Consider the following 20,168-nt stretch of genomic DNA (forward strand, 5'->3'; position numbering starts at 1 on the left):
TCAGAATTTAACAAAAAAAAAAAGTTCCTTCAATAGAATGATTTTCTAAATACTTACGACTACTGTAAATATGTGCCTTCTTATTATTCACCCAATTGCTGGTTATAATTATAAATACTATTAGTTTGCACTTAACCTGAAAACTGTAAAATCCTAAGCTTATACTGTTCACTACTCAGTATTGTTCATTTAATAAAAGTACTAAATTCAGCATAGGAAAACAATAAATTTACTACACTAGTCATTTTTCGTTTTAAACAGTAATAAACTGACATGAAATATTTCTTTCAGTTCACAGTACACACAGAAAAAGCTCAATATTATCGCATATTAATAATATATATATATAAAACAAAACAAAAAAAATTCTACAAAGCAGCTTAAAGCAATTTATAATAACCTCTAAACAGAATCCCTGGTTAACAAAGTGCTTTTACAAGAATTAAACTTCTTCAAAATAACCTAGTAAAAATAGTGCTAGACTGATTCCAAGCTCACGAGTCGTATGTTCAACAATGCTGTCACATGAAGCACCAATATATATAGATTTATATAAATATACACATTTTTTTAGAACCTCGAGGGATCACGATTCGTTAAACCCTATGTTGCTTTAAAATATTTTGGCCCTCCAATGAGCTCACAGAATTGACTTCAAATCATCTGGATTATTATTTTCCTTTTTTGTATTTTTTTTTTTAACCAAAAACCATCAATTGCATTTATTTTATTTTTTTCTATATATAAAAAGGCAAGCGTTCCAGAAAAAGTTTAAACGGCCGAACCCCGCATGCATTCCTTACTGATTTTTGCCACATTTACGCAAAAGCCAAGTGAAATTCTTGAGGAAGGGGAAAATTCACATTGTGTTCATTCTTACAGGTGATCCCCAGTGAACGCTGGCTAATTTTTTTTAAAAAAATTTGGGGGTGATTTTTGGTCCTTTGAGAAAAAAAAAAAAAAAAAAAAAAAAGGCGTTCGATCACCTAGAGTATAACCGATATGTCTGGTCAGCTGCCCGTGAAGATTTTTTTTGTAGAAAGTCCAGATTTAATAACGGGTATGTCAACACTGTTTACCCCCCTCTCTCTGTCACGAATACTTGTGGTCCATACCTTCTCACGAGCCCTAGGCCCAAAATGGTCTGTTTTGCGGGTGATCCTTTTCCCATGTTTAAGCCGATTCATTTCGCATGCTAACAAAATTCCCTAACGTTAAAAAAAATCTTCCAAATCATCCTTGGTGCCTTAGAGGGTAGAGATCAGTCTATTACTGGTAGAAGATACATTTTGGATACATGTTTTTTTTTTTATACCTTTTTAGTTATTATTTCTAAATTGTGTATGAAATGCTACAACACAGAACACATCGTTTAGTTTGATTACGTGATAAAAATGGATTTCGCCGGTGGATAGGTAATCACCATTTCATTCTTTTGGTCTTGCAGTAAGGACATTCCGGTTTGCTGGACGCACACTGTTCACACAAGACGTAATGCTGGCAGGGCTGCAGGACTACACTTCTGTCATTTTCATGGCAGACGACACACTTTTGGGAATGGAGCTGGAATATCAACTGGAGAAGAGGGAAATCACATTAAAGGGGTTTTCTGGGCATCTGGTCTAATTACGGCATGGTGCTAACCTCTGGAAGGAAGCCCTTTTAAATAGGACTCACCCTCCCTATATCCGGAGATGACGGCATAGGGGGAGTGAGGTAGGAGGAGTTCCATCTAAAACAGCTTCACAGCTTAGCACCGTACCCTAATTAAACTAAATGCCCAGTGAACCCCTTGAACGACAGAAGAATTATTAACCCCTTGACGATATTTCCGCCTTACACGTACAATGAATGTCATCTCTTCAAAGACGGCACCTGCTCCAGAGCGGAGTGAGCACCATAACCGCCTGGTGCCTGACATGTCTGCGATCGGCGATAACGCAGATTGCAGACATTTAACATCTTAGGATGCCTTGGACAAATGTAACCACAGCTTCTCAGCACTGAAAATGCCCCAAATCATGAGAGACTGTATAATGTGTCTATATGTGAAAGGACACTTGGGATGAGAATCATGTCAGTCGGAGCTGCTCTCAGCAGATTAACCTCTTCTGGACATGATTCTCGGTCACACACTGAGGAGAAGACCTGTTACAGTTTGTGTGCATGAGCTCTATTTTTTTTTTTTTTCTGCTTCCGTTCCGTATGCAGAACCATTCACTTCAATAGGTCCGCAAAAACACGGAAGGTACTCCGTGTGCATTCCGTTTCCGTATTTCTGTTACGCAAAAAAGTTGAGCATGTCCTATTATTGTCTGCAAATCACGGTCTGAGGCGCCATTCAAGTCAATGGGTACTGCAAAAAATACGGAACGCACACGGAACACATCCGTAAGTCATCCGTATTTTGCGGATCCATACTGTAGAAATGCTATGCCCAGGCCATATTGCTCATGTGTTTGGTGATTAATAAGTTACGGTTTCTGTTTTCGATCCTGCAAAAAACGGATTGCATACGAAAACCATATGGATAGGTTTTGTAGAATAATAATGGAACGGAAGAGGACTTAAATCTGAGAAGAAAATAAAAACTCAGATACGGAATTGATCCGTCAAAAACGGACCGCAAAACAACAATGGTTGTGTGCATGAGCCCTTAGTCCGTTTCTCTCAGGCAATGTCCTCTTCAGCTGGATGCCGCCTATCGTGACAGGGGCCCTTGAAAATTCTTTGCATGTGTAACTCTATATTGCAATTTACTATGGCAATTCTCTGATTTAAACCAAATTAAATTAGATTTTCAGTTGCTGCACATAAGGTCCCTCCTTGTCACGGACTGGACAATCTGACCTACATGAGAAAGAAACTCTTCCTCAAACCTAATGCTGAAATAGAGTTAAAGAAGAAGCATTCAGCAGAAACTATGGTCTCTTCTTTTTTTTTTTTTCCATAAGAAATCATTCTACATCAGTTCCTTACAAGATAATAAAAGCTGGAGCTCTTCCTTCACCTTCCCAAAATGTCATAAAAGGTAAATGAATGAATCATGACTTCTGATGGAGTTCCATTCATTCTCGATGGGAATAACGGAGATAGCCGAGTACATTGCTTGGCTACTTCCAGTAGTCCCATAGAAAATAAATAAAGCTGCATGGAGCATGCCTGGCCTGTCGCACCATCAGGATGGAAACATTGGATCCCCGTTCTCCGGATCAGTGGGGGTCCCAGCGGTCGGACCCTGACAGTTAATTATCCCCTATCCTGTGGCACAAGCTCTTTAATGTAAAGCTTGGACATCCATACTTACCCCATCTATTGTTTCCAAGTCGGAACAAAGTTGACTTTTTATAGAATGTAGCTTTGGTAAAGGAAGTTTTTCTACGTCGCCGTATTTTCTCATTAAGGGAAACTGTGGAGATACACACAAGACATCAAATTCTTCCTGGAGTTTCTTTAGTTTGCCCTCCACCTCTTCCTTCTGTAAAAGTGCTACTTGTCGGTCTGCATCTGCTGCCTTGGCACGCTCTTTTGCCTCTTGGGCTTCTTTCTGCCATGCGTCACAAGCCTGGAGAACAGTAATTCAATTTTGATTAAAACCATAGCATTCCACATTCATGCTACACTTACCAAGACAGAACCACTGGCTACATACAGATCAAATTTAAACCATTCTGTGTGAGGTACATTTTGGTCTGCAAATGGAATCTCGTCTGGTGCTGTTCCTCTCTAGGACCATGTACTCCCCACTAGGAACACCGAAACAGATCATCTATGGAGCACATGGTCCTGCATACATGATACAAGGTACAATCCTTACCTGTTTCACTTGTTGCCAAGAATCTTCCCATCTTTTTATTTTCCGCTTGGCCTCATCGAGTTCTCTCCTAACACGGGACAGCTCACTACCATTTGAGCTAGTACTGGTGGAATTGGTAGTACCACTGCTAAACACTGGCGAGGGACTGGGTGAGAAACTTCCGCTAACAAAGTCCCAAATACTGCCCGTCACCCCATTTAAACCTATGAGAGGGAGAGAAAAAACTACATTTAGTCAACCCATTTAACCCAGTAGTAACCTTCTATGTACAAGTTCATATTTCAGCAAGGCTGAGGGTACTTTCACACTAGCGGCTTTTCTTTTCCGGCACAGAGTTGCATCCTAGGGGCTCAATACCGGAAAAGAACTGATCAGTTTTATCCCCATGCATTCTGAATGGAGAGAAATTCCTTTCAGGATGCATCAGGACGTCTTCAGTTCAGTCTTTTTGACTGATCAGGACGGAGATAATACTGCGGCATGCTACGGTTTTATCTCCGGCCAAAAAAACTGAACACTTGTCTGAATGCCATAGGAATGTATTAGTGTCGGATCCGGCATTCAAAATACCGGAATGCTGGATCCGTCCTTCTGGTCTGCTCATGCGCAGACCGAAAATAAATGCCGGATCCGTTTTTCTGGATGACACTGGAAAGACGGATCCGGCATTTCAATGCATTTGTAAGATGGATCAGGATCCTGATCAGTCTTACAAATGCCATCAGTTGGTATACGTTTTGACGGATTCGGCAGGCAGTTCCGGTGACGAAACTGCTTGCCGGATCACTGTGCCGCAAGTGTGAAAGTAGCCTGAGCCATTCACACAAATCTAAAAAGGTGGAATTTGGATGTGGCGGAAGTATACGGGTATGTTTACATGACAGATTTGGAAAAACTGCCTACAAAATTCAGTGCTGAATCTGCATTTTTTATGCTTTTTTTCAACGCTATTTTTATTTATTTTTTTAAGCGATTGGTGGTTACTTTAATTCTAAACTGCATTTTCAGCTTGTGAGTTTTGCAGCAGATCAGCGCAAACACCATGCCAAAAAACTGTGTGAAATGGCCCCAAGTACTTATTAAATATTACTTGATCACCTCCCTCCGGTTACGACTATTCACATTTAACCTTACTCTAACCAAACCAACCTATCGGCCATGTTTGGGTGGAAAAGTTTGCTTTCAGTACCAACCTGCAAAACTGTCAGGTCCCATTGTATTTAAAGGATACACTGGATAACCAATTGATCACCGGGACGATCACCGATAACAAGAAGAGGTGTCCCGTTCCCCTAATGTGATGGAGCGGTAGGTCAAGCATACGCCCCGACGCATCATTCATTCTCTATAGGACTGCCGGGGATAAAAGAACACAGTGCTCGCCTATTTTCAGCGGTGCCAAAGAGAATGAGTGGAGTAGCAGGGCACACGCTTAACCCATCGCTCCATCAGATGAGGGAAACAGGACCCTCATTCTTGATGTCAGTGGGCACTCCAGCGATCAGATTCCCAGCAATGTTAGTCATGCCCCTATCCTGTGGGCTTCTAAACAGGGCACAACCCCCTTAAATTCTGTTCTTTTACAAATGGTTCGTAACTTAGCGTTGTACTTTTTTGGCCTCATACCTAAAGAGTTGTGTGAAGAGGTTGAAGTGCCTAAGGCGTTGTGCTCAGACTTGAGTGTCGGCGTCTGTTGATGGCGGGGAGCCATACTGGAGGAGAGGTAAGACTGGGACAGTGACTGGGAAAGCGAACTCAGAGGCGAAGTCGAAAGAGAAGAAGAAGAGTGAAGGGAGGATGAACGAGCAAGAGATCCTGGGATATTCACAGGTGCTGAGCTTCCCAGTAACCTTTGACCTAAACATAAAATAGGGCAGAAAACACAAATGAGGTTAGAATATATTTGATGTGAATGAATGATTGAGCAGAACACAAGGGAAAGCAAAGCCTTCCTAGTCAACAACAAATCTCAAACTCCCAAAAGGAACAGGAGCGCTGCAAATAGCTGCGTGCCTGCAAGGTGAACACCTGCGACCACTTCAGCAATAACACACAATGGAGCCTTCTGCAATTGAACTGTGTGCAGCATTAATATAAAGAGGGAGCATTTACCATGTCAGTTAGGTTTAATCATTTTAGTTTAAAGGGGTTGTCCAGCTTTTAGATGCTGATGAGCGGTCCCCTGGAAAGGTCATCAATCTCAGATCGGTGGGGGTCCGACACCTGGCAACTCCGCAGCTGTTTTCAGTGGACGGAGCCATTCAAGAGAATAGGAGCTAAACTGCAGTACGAGTGCACGCCAGCTACACAGTGGATGGAGCCTGTCTGCTTCGTTTCTGGCACCGGCTGAAAATTAACAGTGGGGGTTCCAGGGTTAGGACTGATCTGATATCGAGGACTTGTGCGAAGGAAAGGTCATCTATACCTAAAAGCTGGACAACCCCTTTAAATTTAACTTAAGGGGGTCGTCTCACGTGTTATAGAAATTTAAAAGGGTTGTCTCTCTTCAGCAAATGGCAATTCATCATGTAGATAAAGTTAATACAAGGCACTTACTAATGTATTGCAATTGTCCATATTGCCTCCTTTGCTGGCAGGATTCATTTTCCCATCACATTATACACTGCTCGTTTCCAGGTGTTACGACCACCCTGCAATGCAGTTGCAGTGGTCGTGCTTGCACACTATAGGAAATAGCACCGGCCTCTCTGGTGGCTGGGACTGTGGGAGTGCACCCAAGTACGCATACGCAGCAGCTCCCGTCCCTGCCACCTTGCATCTGCTCAGCAGCGGTGGTCGTAACCCCTGGATATCAGCAGTGTATAATGTAATGGATCCAGCCAGCAAAGGAGGCAATATGGACAATCACAATACATTAGTAAGTGCCTTGCATTCGCTTTCTCTACATGATAAATGCCATTTGCTGAAGGGAGACAATCCCTTTAAATTTATATAAAGTCTGTTTCAGGGATAGCTGAATGACAACAAGCAAATACGCGATGTACTTCCACATCAGCTTTCCTAGTCAGAAATGAACATCTGTCTAGTTACACAGACGGAATCAAAAATTCTTGCCAGTCCTTTGACAGCACAGACATGTTGGGGCTCATGGAGCAAGAGAACAGGGGTCCCTCCTTTATAGCCATGTATCACACTGATTCTATGAGCCAAAGCGGTGAACCATGAACCCGCCCTGTCCATGGTCAGTCAGTCATTTCAATGGCCAACATTTGCCTTGAGCGGCCACTTGGCTCTAATTCCAAGAGCCGGACCTGCGGCGAGGAGCTGACTGTCTATACAGAGGAGAAGTCTTCGTTAGACAACCCCTTTAAAAGTAAGAGAGAGATCTATATTCTTCAGTGCCAGTGGGATCTCTGCTCATTAGGTAAAACTGGTGGTGCACCTAATGAGCAAATATAGCGAATTATTTTTGGATAAAAAAACCTTAGTATTGCCATTTACACCCTAAGAACGGGACCCTTCAATTCAGGCGTCAACCCCAGTAAAACGTGAGCAGAAAATAAAGTGCAAGCCTCTTACTCGATAAGCCTAGGTCACTGTTCTCAGAGTCTTCTAAGTCTTTGTCTAAAGATGCCACATTTATATTGCTAAAATGAAGATCGAGGGCAGAACCTGCGAATAAAGATACAGGTTACTATTCACATTCACCCCCTGAACCCGACTAGAAACACATGTCTCATCGGAATCAGTGAAACATGGCAACTCAGGAAAACTAAAAATGTCCCCATCACTCCGGACGAGCAGACAACCCCCACACGATCAGAGAACAGAGGTGACCCGTGGCCACTGCGATGTAGGGGGCTTCATCAGGCTGGTGTTAGGGTATGCCCACATGCGACTGGTTATCTGCAGAAGAAAAAAATGAACCAAATGGTGCACGTCTTGCTGCGGATGGCAGTGTGGAAACTGCTACAGATTTGACGCAGATTTTGCAATTTAAATCTGCACCACAGGTCAATTTGGCTTCAGATTTTTTATGCAATCGTGTATGAGGTTAAAGGGCATCTGTCAGCAGTTTTGTACCTATGACACCGGCTGACCTGTTACATGTGCGCTTGGCAGCTGAAGGCATCTGTGTTGGTCCCATGTTCCTATGTGTCCACATTGCTGAGAAAAATGATGTTTTAATATATGCAAATGACCGTCTAGGAGCAATGGGGGCGTTACCATTACACCTAGAGGCTCTGCTTTCTCTGCAACTGCTGTGCCCTCTGCATTTTGATTGACAAGGACCAGGCAGTGTAAACGTCATCACACCTGGTCCTGTCAAAGAGCACAGCAGTTGCAGAGAGAGCAGAGCCTCTAGGTGTAATGGTAACGCCCCCGTTGCTCCTAGACGCTCATTTGCATATATTAAAACATCATTTTTCTCAGCAGTGCGGGCACATATGAACATGGGACCAACACAGATGCCTTCAGCTGCCAAGCGCACATATAACAGGTCAGCCAGTGTCATAGGTACAAAACTGCTGACAGATGCCCTTCAAGTAAATCACATTCACTTTGCAGCTACTGTAAAAAGCTGCAGATTTTCCACGTGCAATTCAGACATAACATCCACAGCATATCTGCCACATGTGAACACACACCAAAGGGGCTTTCTAGTTATACACCCCTGCTTGTTCCTTTCCCTCCCTTCCTGGGCCTTTTTTGGGGACATCATACTGTGTAACATGGATCACAGGATCCAGTTTTACAAATAGGTTGGGGGTCCAAGAGGTGGGACCCCCATCTATCAGACATTTAAGATGTATCCAACAGATTCACTATAGTTTTTATAGCTGGAGTACCCCTTTAAAGAAGGCACTTTGCAATCACTCTCTTTGATTGCAGCCAGTAATGATGGAGGTTTTCATTTCAGCCCCCTCATTTATGTGCGGTGATGCCTACTCTGTAGCATGGCCTTCCCGGACAATGATGTCACGTTTGGCGTTCGCATAACTTGCAGATACTTTGTTAGATTTCAATGGGGGGGGGGGGGGACTGTTTACCGAGGACAGCATTCGGGCTCATGCACACGACCGTATGTATTTTGCGGCCAGCAAAAAACGGATCCACAAAAAACACGGATGACGTCCTTCTGCATTTTGCGGAACGGAACAGCTAGCTCCTGATAGAACAGTCCTATCCTTGTCCGTAATGCGGACAATAATAGGACATGTTCTATTTTTTTTTTGCGGAACGGAAATACGGAAACGGAATGCACACAGAGTAACTTTGTTTTGTTTTTTTGCAGACCCATTGAAATTAATGGTTCCACATATGGTCTGAAAAAAAATTAAAAAAAAATAAAAATAATGAACGGACACAAAGAAAATACGTTATTGTGCATGAGCCCTTATACAGGGTAGAAGAGCCGAGTCTGCCACTCATCACAATACCATAACGTAGGTTACCTGTGGTTTTACATGGGACTGCAGGTAATCTTGCAGAGTCATCTTGGCTGAGAGAGTTATCACGGTGAACAAGCAAAAGCTCTGCTGCCCCCCTCCCCCCCTCCCTTAATAAAAGGCAGCGGTCACACTTGGGTAATCTGACCACAGAGTGTGTCCTGGAGGAACATTCATGTATGTGCTGAACAACGAGTTCAAATACCTGGAGGCTTCACACACAGGAGGGTAAATGCAGGAGATGCAGCGAGCGCATACGTGCGGATACACGTCCTATTTCACCCACTGTCCTACAAGCACCTAAATAATTACAAGCACCTGCATTTTACTAACCCTCCCCCCCTTGTTGATTTGCTTGTAACGGTGGAATTAACTATATGCATGCTTAATCATGTGTGAATGCAGTCGTTGGAAAGCCCATTCTAATACATCAAGCTAACCTCATTTGCACCCCTTTATCCTCGTCAATACAAGTTGCAAAACTGTCTGCAGTGCTAAGTTTGATGCATTGACGGGCAGCATCCCCAATATTCTAATACCATACACTGCACAAGAATGACAGCGTTAGGCAACTAGAAGGCAAGGGATGCCTGGTGTTGTGCAGGGAGAAGTGGTGCTTACCAGCTCTGCGAGTGCTGACTCACGGCCTGCGCTCCCCTGCTCGGCTCGTGCATGCACTGTGCAGCTCCCCGGTCATGTGACCACAGTCACATCAGGAGGCTGTCATAGAGGAGGACTCCCAGCTTCACCAGCCACTACACCCCTCTGCTCGCCCCCTCCCCTTCTGTACTAGTACACACAACCTGCAGCTATAGCTAAAGCTGCAAGAAATTGGTGCGCCTTAAAAATACAGTGTGCATTAAATATGAAAACATATAGCATGACACCCTAGAGGTGATGAAATTAATTAGCATTTCTTAAAGGGGTTATCCCATCTTAGACAATGGGGGCATATCGTTAGGATAGTGCCCCCATTGTCTGATAGGTGCGGGTCCCACCTCTGGGACCCGCACCTACAATGAGAACGAGCAGGGGAGAGTTGTGGCTGGAGGACCCCGGGTTTCCAGAGTCCGTCCACCACCAGGCACAGCTCCCCGCCTTCCCATTGAATTGAATGGGGAGCGCACCGTCGCATGCCCGGCCACCACTCCCATTCCTTTCTATGGGCCGACGGAAATAGCCAGCCAGCGCGCTTATAGGAGACATTGTTATGGGGGACATCAATCAAACCAGATACGTCCGATTTTTTTTTTGTGTAGAAACGATTGCAACCTATTATGCAGCATTTTGGAGTGTTTAAGTGGCATTAGACCTGGATTATGGTGAATGTATTATCTGTGACACCTGGAAATGTCGCGAAAAAAAAAAAAAGTAGCAGCCCCCTGGTGTATTTAAGACTAACGGTGCATTTACACCAACAGATTTTCTGACCAATCATTGTTCAGATGGCCTGTTACACACACAGATCTTTTGTTATACACACTCCAATTGGTCTGTTTCAACAGAAATTGGTCAGATAATCTGTTGGTGTAAATGCACCCTAAGGCTCCTTGCAGACGAGCGTGTGCGGATTAGGTCCATGAAAAATGCGCGATTTCGCAAAAAGTCATTCAGTTTTGTCTGCGATCGCGTTAATTTTTATGGTGCCTGCGCTGTGTGAAAAACACAGAATATAGAACATGCTGTGATTTTCACGCATAACACAAGTGATGCGTGAAAACCAACGCACATGTACACAGGCCCATTGAAATGAATTGGTCCGGATTCCGTGCAGGCGCAATGCGTTCCCATCACACATTGCACCCGCGCAGAATACTCGCTTGTGTAAAAGGGGCCTAAGGGCTCATGCACATGACAAGACTGTTGGGCCGCTGCATGCGGACCCATTCGCTTGAATGGGGGTCTGCAATCCGCACCACAAAAAAGTAGTGCATGCACTACTTTTTTGCGGTGTGGAAGTACGGACAGAAAACCCACGGAAGCACTCCGGAGTGCTTCCGAATCCGTACCTCCGTTCCGCACTGTATCTCCCGGATTGCGGACCCATTCAAGTGAATATGTTCACATCCGTGATGCGGGGTGCTCACGGTCGGTGCCCATGTATTGCCGACCCACTGTATGCGGGCCGCAATACGGCCATGGGCGGGCGACGGCCGTGTGCATGAGCCCCAAGTCATACAGCACAATGCAGTTGAACCTAATACATGAAAACTGTGCACCATTTCATAAATTTGGTGCAACCACACAATACAAATACAGACTTGGGGTCCATTCACACATCTTCTGCAAATTGACACTGGCAATGTGCATTCCACAATTTGCGGACCGCACATCACCGGCACTATAATAGAAAATGCCTAATCTTGTCCGCAATTGTGGACAAGAATAGGACATGTTCTATTTTTTGGCGGAAACTGAAGCACGGATGCGGAAGTGCAGATCCGCAAATGCGAATGCGGACAGCACATTCCAGCCCCACTGAAAATGAATGGGTCTGCACCCGTTCTGCAAAATTGCGGAACGGATGCGGACCCATTTTGCGGACGTGTGAATGGACCCTAAAAGGGGTTATGCAATGGTCGATGTAAAAAATCAAAATCAGACATCATATAGCACAGGGGTGGCCAACCTGTGGCTCTTGACCTGCATGCGGCTCTTTGCTTCTTCAAGTGCGGCTCTAGTTGTGGAGCCGGGAAGCAGTCAGGCGGCTCACTCTCCACCCCATGCTCAGATCTCTTTTCCTGATCGGGCACTGTTACTCCTTTGCAGCTCCAGCTCACTCTCCTCTACGTCCTGATGCACACAGTGTGAGAATGCTCATCAGGTCCCAGTGGAGAGCGTGTCAGATCTGCAGGTGCCCGAGCAGGAGAGGGAAGAGATTTTTTTTAAATGATAGAACTGAGCATGGGGGGGGTTCTGATTGAGCATGGGGTGTGTGTCCCGATTTGGGCAATGGGGGTCTGATCTGAGCATAGTGGGGTCCTGATCTGAGCATGGTGGTCAGATCTGAGCATGGGGGTTCAGATTGGAGCATGGGGGCTCTTGTTTGAGCATGGGTTGGTCAGGTCTGAGCACTGAGGGTCTGACACTGGGAGTCTGATTTTGGGGGTCTGATGAGGTTTGGGGATCTGATTTAGGAGTCTGATCTGAGGTCTGATGAAAAATATATTTTTTCTGCTAATGAAAATAAGATAAGATATTTTCCTAGGTGCATCTTGTAGGGCGAAAAATACGGTGACTCGTGTGTAAATGTGTAGCTTGTGGCTCCTGGTAGTCATACGTCGTTTTGTTTTTTTGGGCTCTGTGTGTCTGTAAGGTTGGCCATCCCTGATATAGCAGGTGACAATCTCTTTCTAAGGGCACATGCACATAAAAGTATTTTTTGTCCAGGTCTATTTTATTTTACTTGCGGCCTGTATGCAAAACTATTCACTTAAAAAATAAAATAATAAAGTTACTCAGTGTGAAATTCTATGTCCGTTCCGCAAAAAAAAAAAATAGAACCTGTCCTAATACTGTCCGTATTACGGACAAGGATAGGACTGTTCTATTATGGGCCAGCCATTCCGACACGGCCGGTATCCGTATTTTGTGGATCCGCAATTTGCGGATTGTAAAACAACAACTGTGGTGTGCATGAGCCCTAACAAAGCTAGAACCAGCCCTGTACCTCACATGGGTCCAGAGACTAGACTCTCTTCAGCCCGGCAGTATACAGGGCATCTCCTTTCTGCTGCAGCTCTCTCCCTGTAACGGCCACAGCTTCTAGCAGAACATATGGCTGGTTGCAGTTGAAGATTTTACTAGAGCGTTTGCGACCGGCAAAAAAATAATAAGGAAAAGAACGAACAGCAGGTGGCGCAATACAGATACATTTTATTGAATAACTCAGCGGCTATACTAAAATTTTCAATTACATGCAATCACTAAAGAATTCAGATCCAGGGGCTGGTTTGAAACATGCAGAATATGTTTTGTGACACAACCTCTTTAAAAGTAACATGAAAACAATCTCGAATGATAAATGTCCCCCTTGAAGAGCAATAAAAATAATCTGATAAAATTTTTTTAATCCAGAGCTCTATAAACCCAACAGACACAACTAAGTGCCCTTTTCCACCTGGTGCACGGACGTATACAGTGCACACCGCTGCTGTCCGACAGGCCCATAGAAACAGCTGTAGTTGGGGACTGCAGACACAGGGCCCCTGTGCTCCAGCAAATGCCACTGCCCCCTTGTTCTGCTGATCGTGAGGGCCCCAGAGCTCTCCCCGGATCACACAATAATAGTTTATTCCAAGGACAGGCCAATATTGTGAAATCATGGAAACCGCATTTAAAGGGATCTGTCATCAGGAACTTCCCTGTTACACCAGGCACAATGTCTTGTAGGGTTCGCTCAGAAGAGTGTAATAATATCTTTCCCTTAGCGATCCGTTGCTTCACTCTGGAGAAAGTACTTCTAATCCATATGCAAATGAGCAGTTAAGTGCGCTGAGGGCGGGTCAGCTCCTCCCTCCCCTTCATGACAGGGCCAGGTGAGATGACTACATGTCAATCAAGGAGGGGGAGGGGCTGGTAGAGGAAGCAGGAGGAGCAAAGTTGCACAGAACGGCTTGGGCCCGCCCTCGGTGCACTTACACCATGGTCTTGGACTATCAGCAGTAATACACGAGTAGCACTATACATAAAGATAAATGCTAAAGTCCAGATCACCAATTTTTTTTTTTCTACTGACAGCAAGTTTCAGCTCAGCTTTAAATCCTGACGTTGGGAGAATGGAAAGCAGTAAGGGGGGGGGGGGGGGAGAATGGAGGGCAGTAGGGGGGGGGGGGGGGGGGGGAATGGTAATCTGGACCCATTTTCTGCAGGACTACTCATGTATTACTGCAGATGAAAGTCTAAGATTGTGGGTTCACATTCCTTTTAACTGCTCATTTCCACACATCAGCAAATGGCATTTATCATGTAGAGAAAGTGAACACAAGGCACTTACTAATGTATTGTGATTCTCCATATTGCCTCCTTTGCTGGCTGGATTTTCCAGTCATGTTATACACTGCTCGTTTCCATGGTTACGACCACCCTGCAAATCCAGCAGCAGTGGTCGTGGTTGCGCACTATAGGAAGCACGACTTGTCTTGCAAATAAAAAAATGTAACAAAAAAACAAGCCCTCAAACAGCTATGTGAATGTAAAAATAAAAAAATTATGGCGGGAAATCAGGGAGTATTAAAAAAAAAAAAAAAAAAGGGGGGGTGGAAATCGCAAGGTCTTGAAGGTGTAAGGCTAGGTTCACACCTGAGCGTTTTACAGCGCGTACGAACGCGCTGTAAAACGCCCTACGCCCCAAGAAGTACAGGAGCTTCTTTGTGGTGTATTGTCGCACGTAACACCTCTGTTTTTCATTGTATGCCTCTGTGGTCAATAGCAAGAACGCGCGTACGACGCGTGTTTCCAAAACACAAAAACGCCCCAAAAACGCCTGTAAACAGCGCTTATCGAATACACTCAGGTGTGAACCCAGCCTTAAAGCGCCGATGGTCTGTTTCTCTACTGGAACAAAACTACCGGAGATGTGAAGTCCTAAGTGAAAGGCATCATTACATTCAGTTGAGCGAGCCCTACAAGACACTGGGGGAGATTTACCAAACTGGAGTAAAGTAGAACTGGCTTAGTTGCCCATAACAACCAATCAGATTCCACCTTTCATTTTTCACAGCTCCTTTGGAAAATGAAAGGTGGAATCTGATTGGTTGCTACAGGCAACTAAGCCAGTTCTACTTGACACCACTTTGATAGATCTCCCCCTCATGTGTCTGTGGCCGGAGTGAAGTAGTCCTCCTAGTCCGTAGGCTTCATCGGGCACCGTTGGGTCCATCACACAAAGGATCCAGCGGCACCATTCACTTACTGCTGTACACTGATCTCCTCCATTGTGCTTGGTTTATTCTTGTATTTCCTAGTGACAGAACCCTTTAATGCCGAGCACCATATACTTCCAATTCAAAAGGATGATGATACAAAGTGGATTAATGACATAGGAATGATCACCGATTTACCCAAACAAGTGTAATACACATTTTAGGGATATCCAATGATGGTAGAAAATGCATTAAAAAAAAAAAAAAAAAAAAAAAGAAACCTTTTATTGTTAGTCTATGTACGATAAGAATATTTCAAACCGATTCTTTTCCCATCTGACAAAAGATAAAGTTGCCACTTCATAATGAAACCAGTAAAGAAGCTTTAATACACGTGGCCATATGGAAATGTAAAGACGAAACACGTAGGCTTACCTATTACTGATTCAACAGTATTACTAGCAGGGTAGAATGGGAGTGCTTTGGCATTAACACTTGATAGCGCGGTAGGGGACGAACTATCTGAGCCAATACTGGATGCCAGACTAGAAGTTATACTGGATGTTATACTGGAAGCCAGTGGGTTAACCACTGAAAAAACACTGAGATGGTTCTGTTTAAAGAATATATACATTAAATAAGCAAAAAGGAGCAGAGTTTCGTTTTTTGTTTTATTCCATACAAAATAAACTGTCTAGAAACATGAGAAAATTAAAATGAAAAATGAAAATATATAGACACTGGTAGTATGAGTGATGTTAGCATGTCAAGCACAGGTCAAATGTTATTGATCCGACTCAAGGTTTAATTCACACATAACTGGAAGCACGTCATACAAAGGAGACACGGGGATGCCACGTTAATTCCAAATATTCCCATGAGGGTTGAGGCCCGGCCGGTGACTGTGCAGTGTACAGGTGGCTGCTCTGGTCCCCTTTGTACCATATGCTTATTGAGAAAAGTATATCCCACACTAATCAGTACATGTATATTCAGGCTCACGAGAGAATTTGGACAGAAGTTGGAGCCCCGATGAATTGATGAGCTGGAGGTTCTGGATAAACTGAGGTGCAGATTGCACCCATGCCTGTAAAAATTATATGGTGCACGTTTAAAGCCCCATAGTAACCGCCGCCAACAAATATGAGCAGCTATTAACGGGTTTACAAAAAATAAAAAATATAAAATAGTAAAAAATTTGGTCCTGCAGAAGAAAAGATGGGCAAAAGTTTAAAGGGGTTTTCCGGTTGACAGGGCCAGACATTAGGATATATTCACTGCCCGGCCCTGTCCATTAAAGAGCAGAGGGCGCGGCAAGGCAGTTGCAGAGAGCATAGCCTCTAGGTGTAACGGCAACGCCCCTGTTGCTCCTAGAGGCTCATTTGCATATATTAAAACTTTATTTTTCTCAGCAATGCGGGCACATATAAACATGGGACCAACACAGAGGCCTTCAGCTGCCAAGCGCACAGGTCAGCCAGTGTCATAGGTACAAAACTGCTGACAGATGCCCTTTAATCACCCGGATAACCCCTTTAATTCAGACTGAAGTTAATGGGCATCTGTCAGCAGATTTGTACCTATGACACTGGCTGACCTGTTACATGTGCACTTGGGAGCTGAAGGCATCTGTGTTGGTCCTATGTTCATATGTGCCCACATTGCTGAGAAAAATGACATTTTAATATACGCAAATAAGCCTTTAGGAGCAATAGGGGAGTTACCATTACACCTAAAGGCTCAGCTCTCTCTGCAGCTTCCACACCCTCTGCACTTTGATCGACAGGGCCAGGAGTGTAAATATCAACAGAGTCTCTGGTGTAACTATAACGCCCCCGTTGCTCCTAGAGGTTAAATTTGCATATATTAAAATGTCATTTATTTATTTATTTTTTCTCAGCAGTGCGGGCACATATGAACATAGGACCAACACTGATGCCTTCAGCTGCCAAGCGCACATGTAAAAAGGTCAGCCAGTGTCATAGGTACAAATTTGCTGACAGATCCAATATGGCAGAATTTTTGCATCTATAGTGCAGCCATAACACAAGGTTCAGCAGAATCAAAAGAGAAAAAAGGCAGGTCTTGTGGCAGTAATATGGACCCTGTAATATGGCGTATGGCGGTATAAGGAGTAAGGGTCCATTCACATGTCCGTAAGTGTTTTGCGCAAAACACGGACACCTGCAATGTGCGATCTGCAACTTGCGGACCGCACATCACAGACACTATAATAGAAAATGCCTTTTCTGGTCCGCAATTGAGGACAAGAATAGGACATGTTCTATTTTTTTCAGGAAAGGAATTGCAGATCCCAAAAATGCGGATCCCGAAGATGCGGATGCGGATCCGTTCCAGCCTCATTGAAAGTGAATGGGTCCGCAAATTGCAGAACAAATGCGGACCCAAATTACGGAAGTGTGAATGGACCCCAATACTGTATATCCAAACTAGATACTCCGCTCAGACAGAATGCATGAAGAATTTACAACTCACCAAGACATTTAAGGAGACTCCAGTGGTATAAGAACAGCAGTAAATGACGCAACGACTCTCTAATGCATTCACTAACAGTCAAACGCCTAATATATGAAAGCACTTTATCAGCATGGGCCACCTTGAAGAGGCAGAGAGGATTCCTAAAGAAATGCTCCAGATGTAAAATGAAATTTACCCAATATTCCTGTTTGATAGGGCAGTGCAATATTTCACTTGCTACGTTATTAAGTGGAAAATCAGGTGAAATGACGTAAAACACAGCAGCCATTAGGGTCCACGACAGCAAGAGCCGGTAGGGCCAGCAGCTCCACACCCTGCCTTATAAAAGGAGGTTGTTGAGCATTTTAAGCTATCCACATGCAATGAATATGGTATAGAGAGGGGGTTGTCTCAGACAACTCCTATATCTATAGGGTGGTTTCACATATACAGTCAAGTCACATTATTATGACCACCAGCTAATATCCAGTGTAATCTCCATGCGCAGCACGGACAGCAGGTAGACAGGGTAGGAGCGACTCCGTAAGGTCCTGGTAGGTTGTCACAGGTATCTGGAGCCATGCTGACTGCAGTGCGTCCCTCAGCTGCTGGAGGGGGCTTGGAGGAAGATCCATACAGCGAACAGGACAATCAAGGTGGTCCCACAGATGCTCGGTTGGGCTCACGTCTGGGGAATTAGGGGGCCTGGAAATCTTGGTCATGTTCTTCCAACCAATGTCAGACATTTCTAGCCATGTGAGGTCACATGGTCCTGCTGAAAGATCACATCCGACCCAGGGAAGACAATCAGTGGGGGTGTACCTGATCTGCAAGGATAGATTCATTCCCAAATCAGTTAAAAGCGCCTTGCACATGGATGAATGGCCCAGAGAACGCAACAAAAACCTTCCCCGGACCATAACGCTGCCACCTCCAGCTTGTGTTCATCCAGCAATGGCTGCAGGGTGTTTGTTCTCTGATGTTTTTCTCCTGACACATCAGCGTTCATCCGTTTGATGAAGCAGAAAATGTAGCTCATTGGAGAAGACAACCCTTCACCAATCAGCGGAGGTCCAATTCCGACACTGCTGCGAGTATTAGAGCCTTTTCTGCCAAAGCAGCTTTAATAGCAGCGGTGCACTGACCATCCATCTGCTTCTGAGCCCCATACGCAGTAGGGTCCGCTGAACCGTTTTAGACACATCTGGTTCATTTTGGGGGTGAGCTGCTCCACTGCAGTGTGTCCATACACCCTTGTGCACCTTCATAGCCAACCTTCACCTCTCTCAATGGCACGTGGTGCTCTGCTGTTTTCAAGTCTTTTTATTCGCAACAGTGCCATTGGTCCACTCACAATGCATTTTAATCACAGCAGCATGAGAACATTTGTAGCATTAGTATGGCAGTACCCACGATGTGCGCCAAAGGGCTGCTAGGATCCTGCCAAAACTAAGGAGCGGGAATTTTACAGCTAAAGTTATCAAAGGTGCTGCAAAACAGCAATTCTAACTGTGGAGGACCCAAAACATCCTTCCATTAGACAGAAGGCGGACTGATTTCAATAGGAACTACGTAATGCTTAATTTTTCCTGTGTTGTAAAGAAGTACAACAATTGCTGCCGGGTTCTCCCCAGATTACAGCCGCTCATTGGGACACCCTGTGATGAGCATTTCTTCAGCTTTGCTTTAAGAATCTACACTCTTTCAGGAGCCTCTTCAAAATTATACCAGGTGACAAAATGGACCCATAGGCAATTACATTTTTACTATGCAATTTATGGATCAAGTGAAGATCATGTCCCCAGATTGAACAAATGAAGACTGTGTCCCTCATCTCCCAGTCTCTAGCGCCAACTCCAATCGTACCGTTTCCAGTAACGCAGAGACAGCATAAGCTTCTTCCTCAAGCAATAAACTTAGAGAGGTTTTCCGAGATTTTGATACTGATGACCCATCCTCAGTATAGATTATCAGTATCTGATCGGCGGTGGTCCCGGGTGTCGGACCCCCACTGATCAGCTGTTTGAGAAGGCACCACCGCTCCCGTGAGCGCCGTGGCCTTCTCTGCGCTTCCCAAGCACAGCGCTGTACATTGCATAGCAGCCTTGGTTGGGATGGCATTGAAGTGAATGGGACTGAGCTGTGCCTAGGAAACGTGACTGACGAAGGTGTCGTCACTAGCCTAAGGAAAGCAGCGAGAAGACCTCAGCGCTACTGCAAGCGCCGCTGCCTTCTCCAACAGCTGATCGGTGGGGGTCCTGGGTGTCCGACCCCCACTGATCAGATACTGGTATTAAAGTCATAGAAAACCCTTTTAATGTACACCAATCAGTAATTAATTATCACTAAAAATACTGGCAGTGGACATATACTTCATTTGTGTCAGGGGGACATGATCTTCACTTGATCCCAATTTACTTTCCACATTACTAGTGCAAACATTACACATCTCATCCCGCTCGGTTAACTTTCCCATCGCAAGTTCATTGACGATGATGAAAGCAATATTAACGTAAGCATGAATGGAGCATCCACCCTACAAGTTTAGGCTACGTTCACATATGCCATGTGAACTTCAGCAGGGGAACAGACTGCCAG

At 44.6% G+C, this 20,168-nt stretch overlaps 1 protein-coding gene across 4 annotated transcripts in view; it reads right to left on the reverse strand.

The window, feature by feature from the left end:
* The window catches only part of UNKL (unk like zinc finger), a 77,968-nt gene that overhangs the window by 5,800 nt on the left and 52,000 nt on the right, over positions 1-20,168 (reverse strand). The window contains exons 10-15 of one of the 4 annotated variants that reach the window (XM_044303304.1): positions 15,528-15,705; positions 7,358-7,450; positions 5,444-5,674; positions 3,818-4,020; positions 3,308-3,565; positions 1,424-1,575 (exon numbers count right to left, since the gene is read on the reverse strand). In XM_044303304.1, coding sequence (XP_044159239.1) covers positions 1,424-1,575; positions 3,308-3,565; positions 3,818-4,020; positions 5,444-5,674; positions 7,358-7,450; positions 15,528-15,705 — 1,115 coding nt within the window. Of the gene's footprint in view, positions 1-1,423; positions 1,576-3,307; positions 3,566-3,817; positions 4,021-5,443; positions 5,675-7,357; positions 7,451-9,849; positions 9,928-15,527; positions 15,706-20,168 lie in introns of those variants that run through there. The other 3 variants (XM_044303306.1, XM_044303305.1, XM_044303307.1) reach the window with 3 other exon arrangements.

The sequence above is a fragment of the Bufo gargarizans genome, chromosome 8 (assembly GCF_014858855.1).
Source record: "Bufo gargarizans isolate SCDJY-AF-19 chromosome 8, ASM1485885v1, whole genome shotgun sequence".
Classification (NCBI taxonomy): domain Eukaryota; kingdom Metazoa; phylum Chordata; class Amphibia; order Anura; family Bufonidae; genus Bufo; species Bufo gargarizans.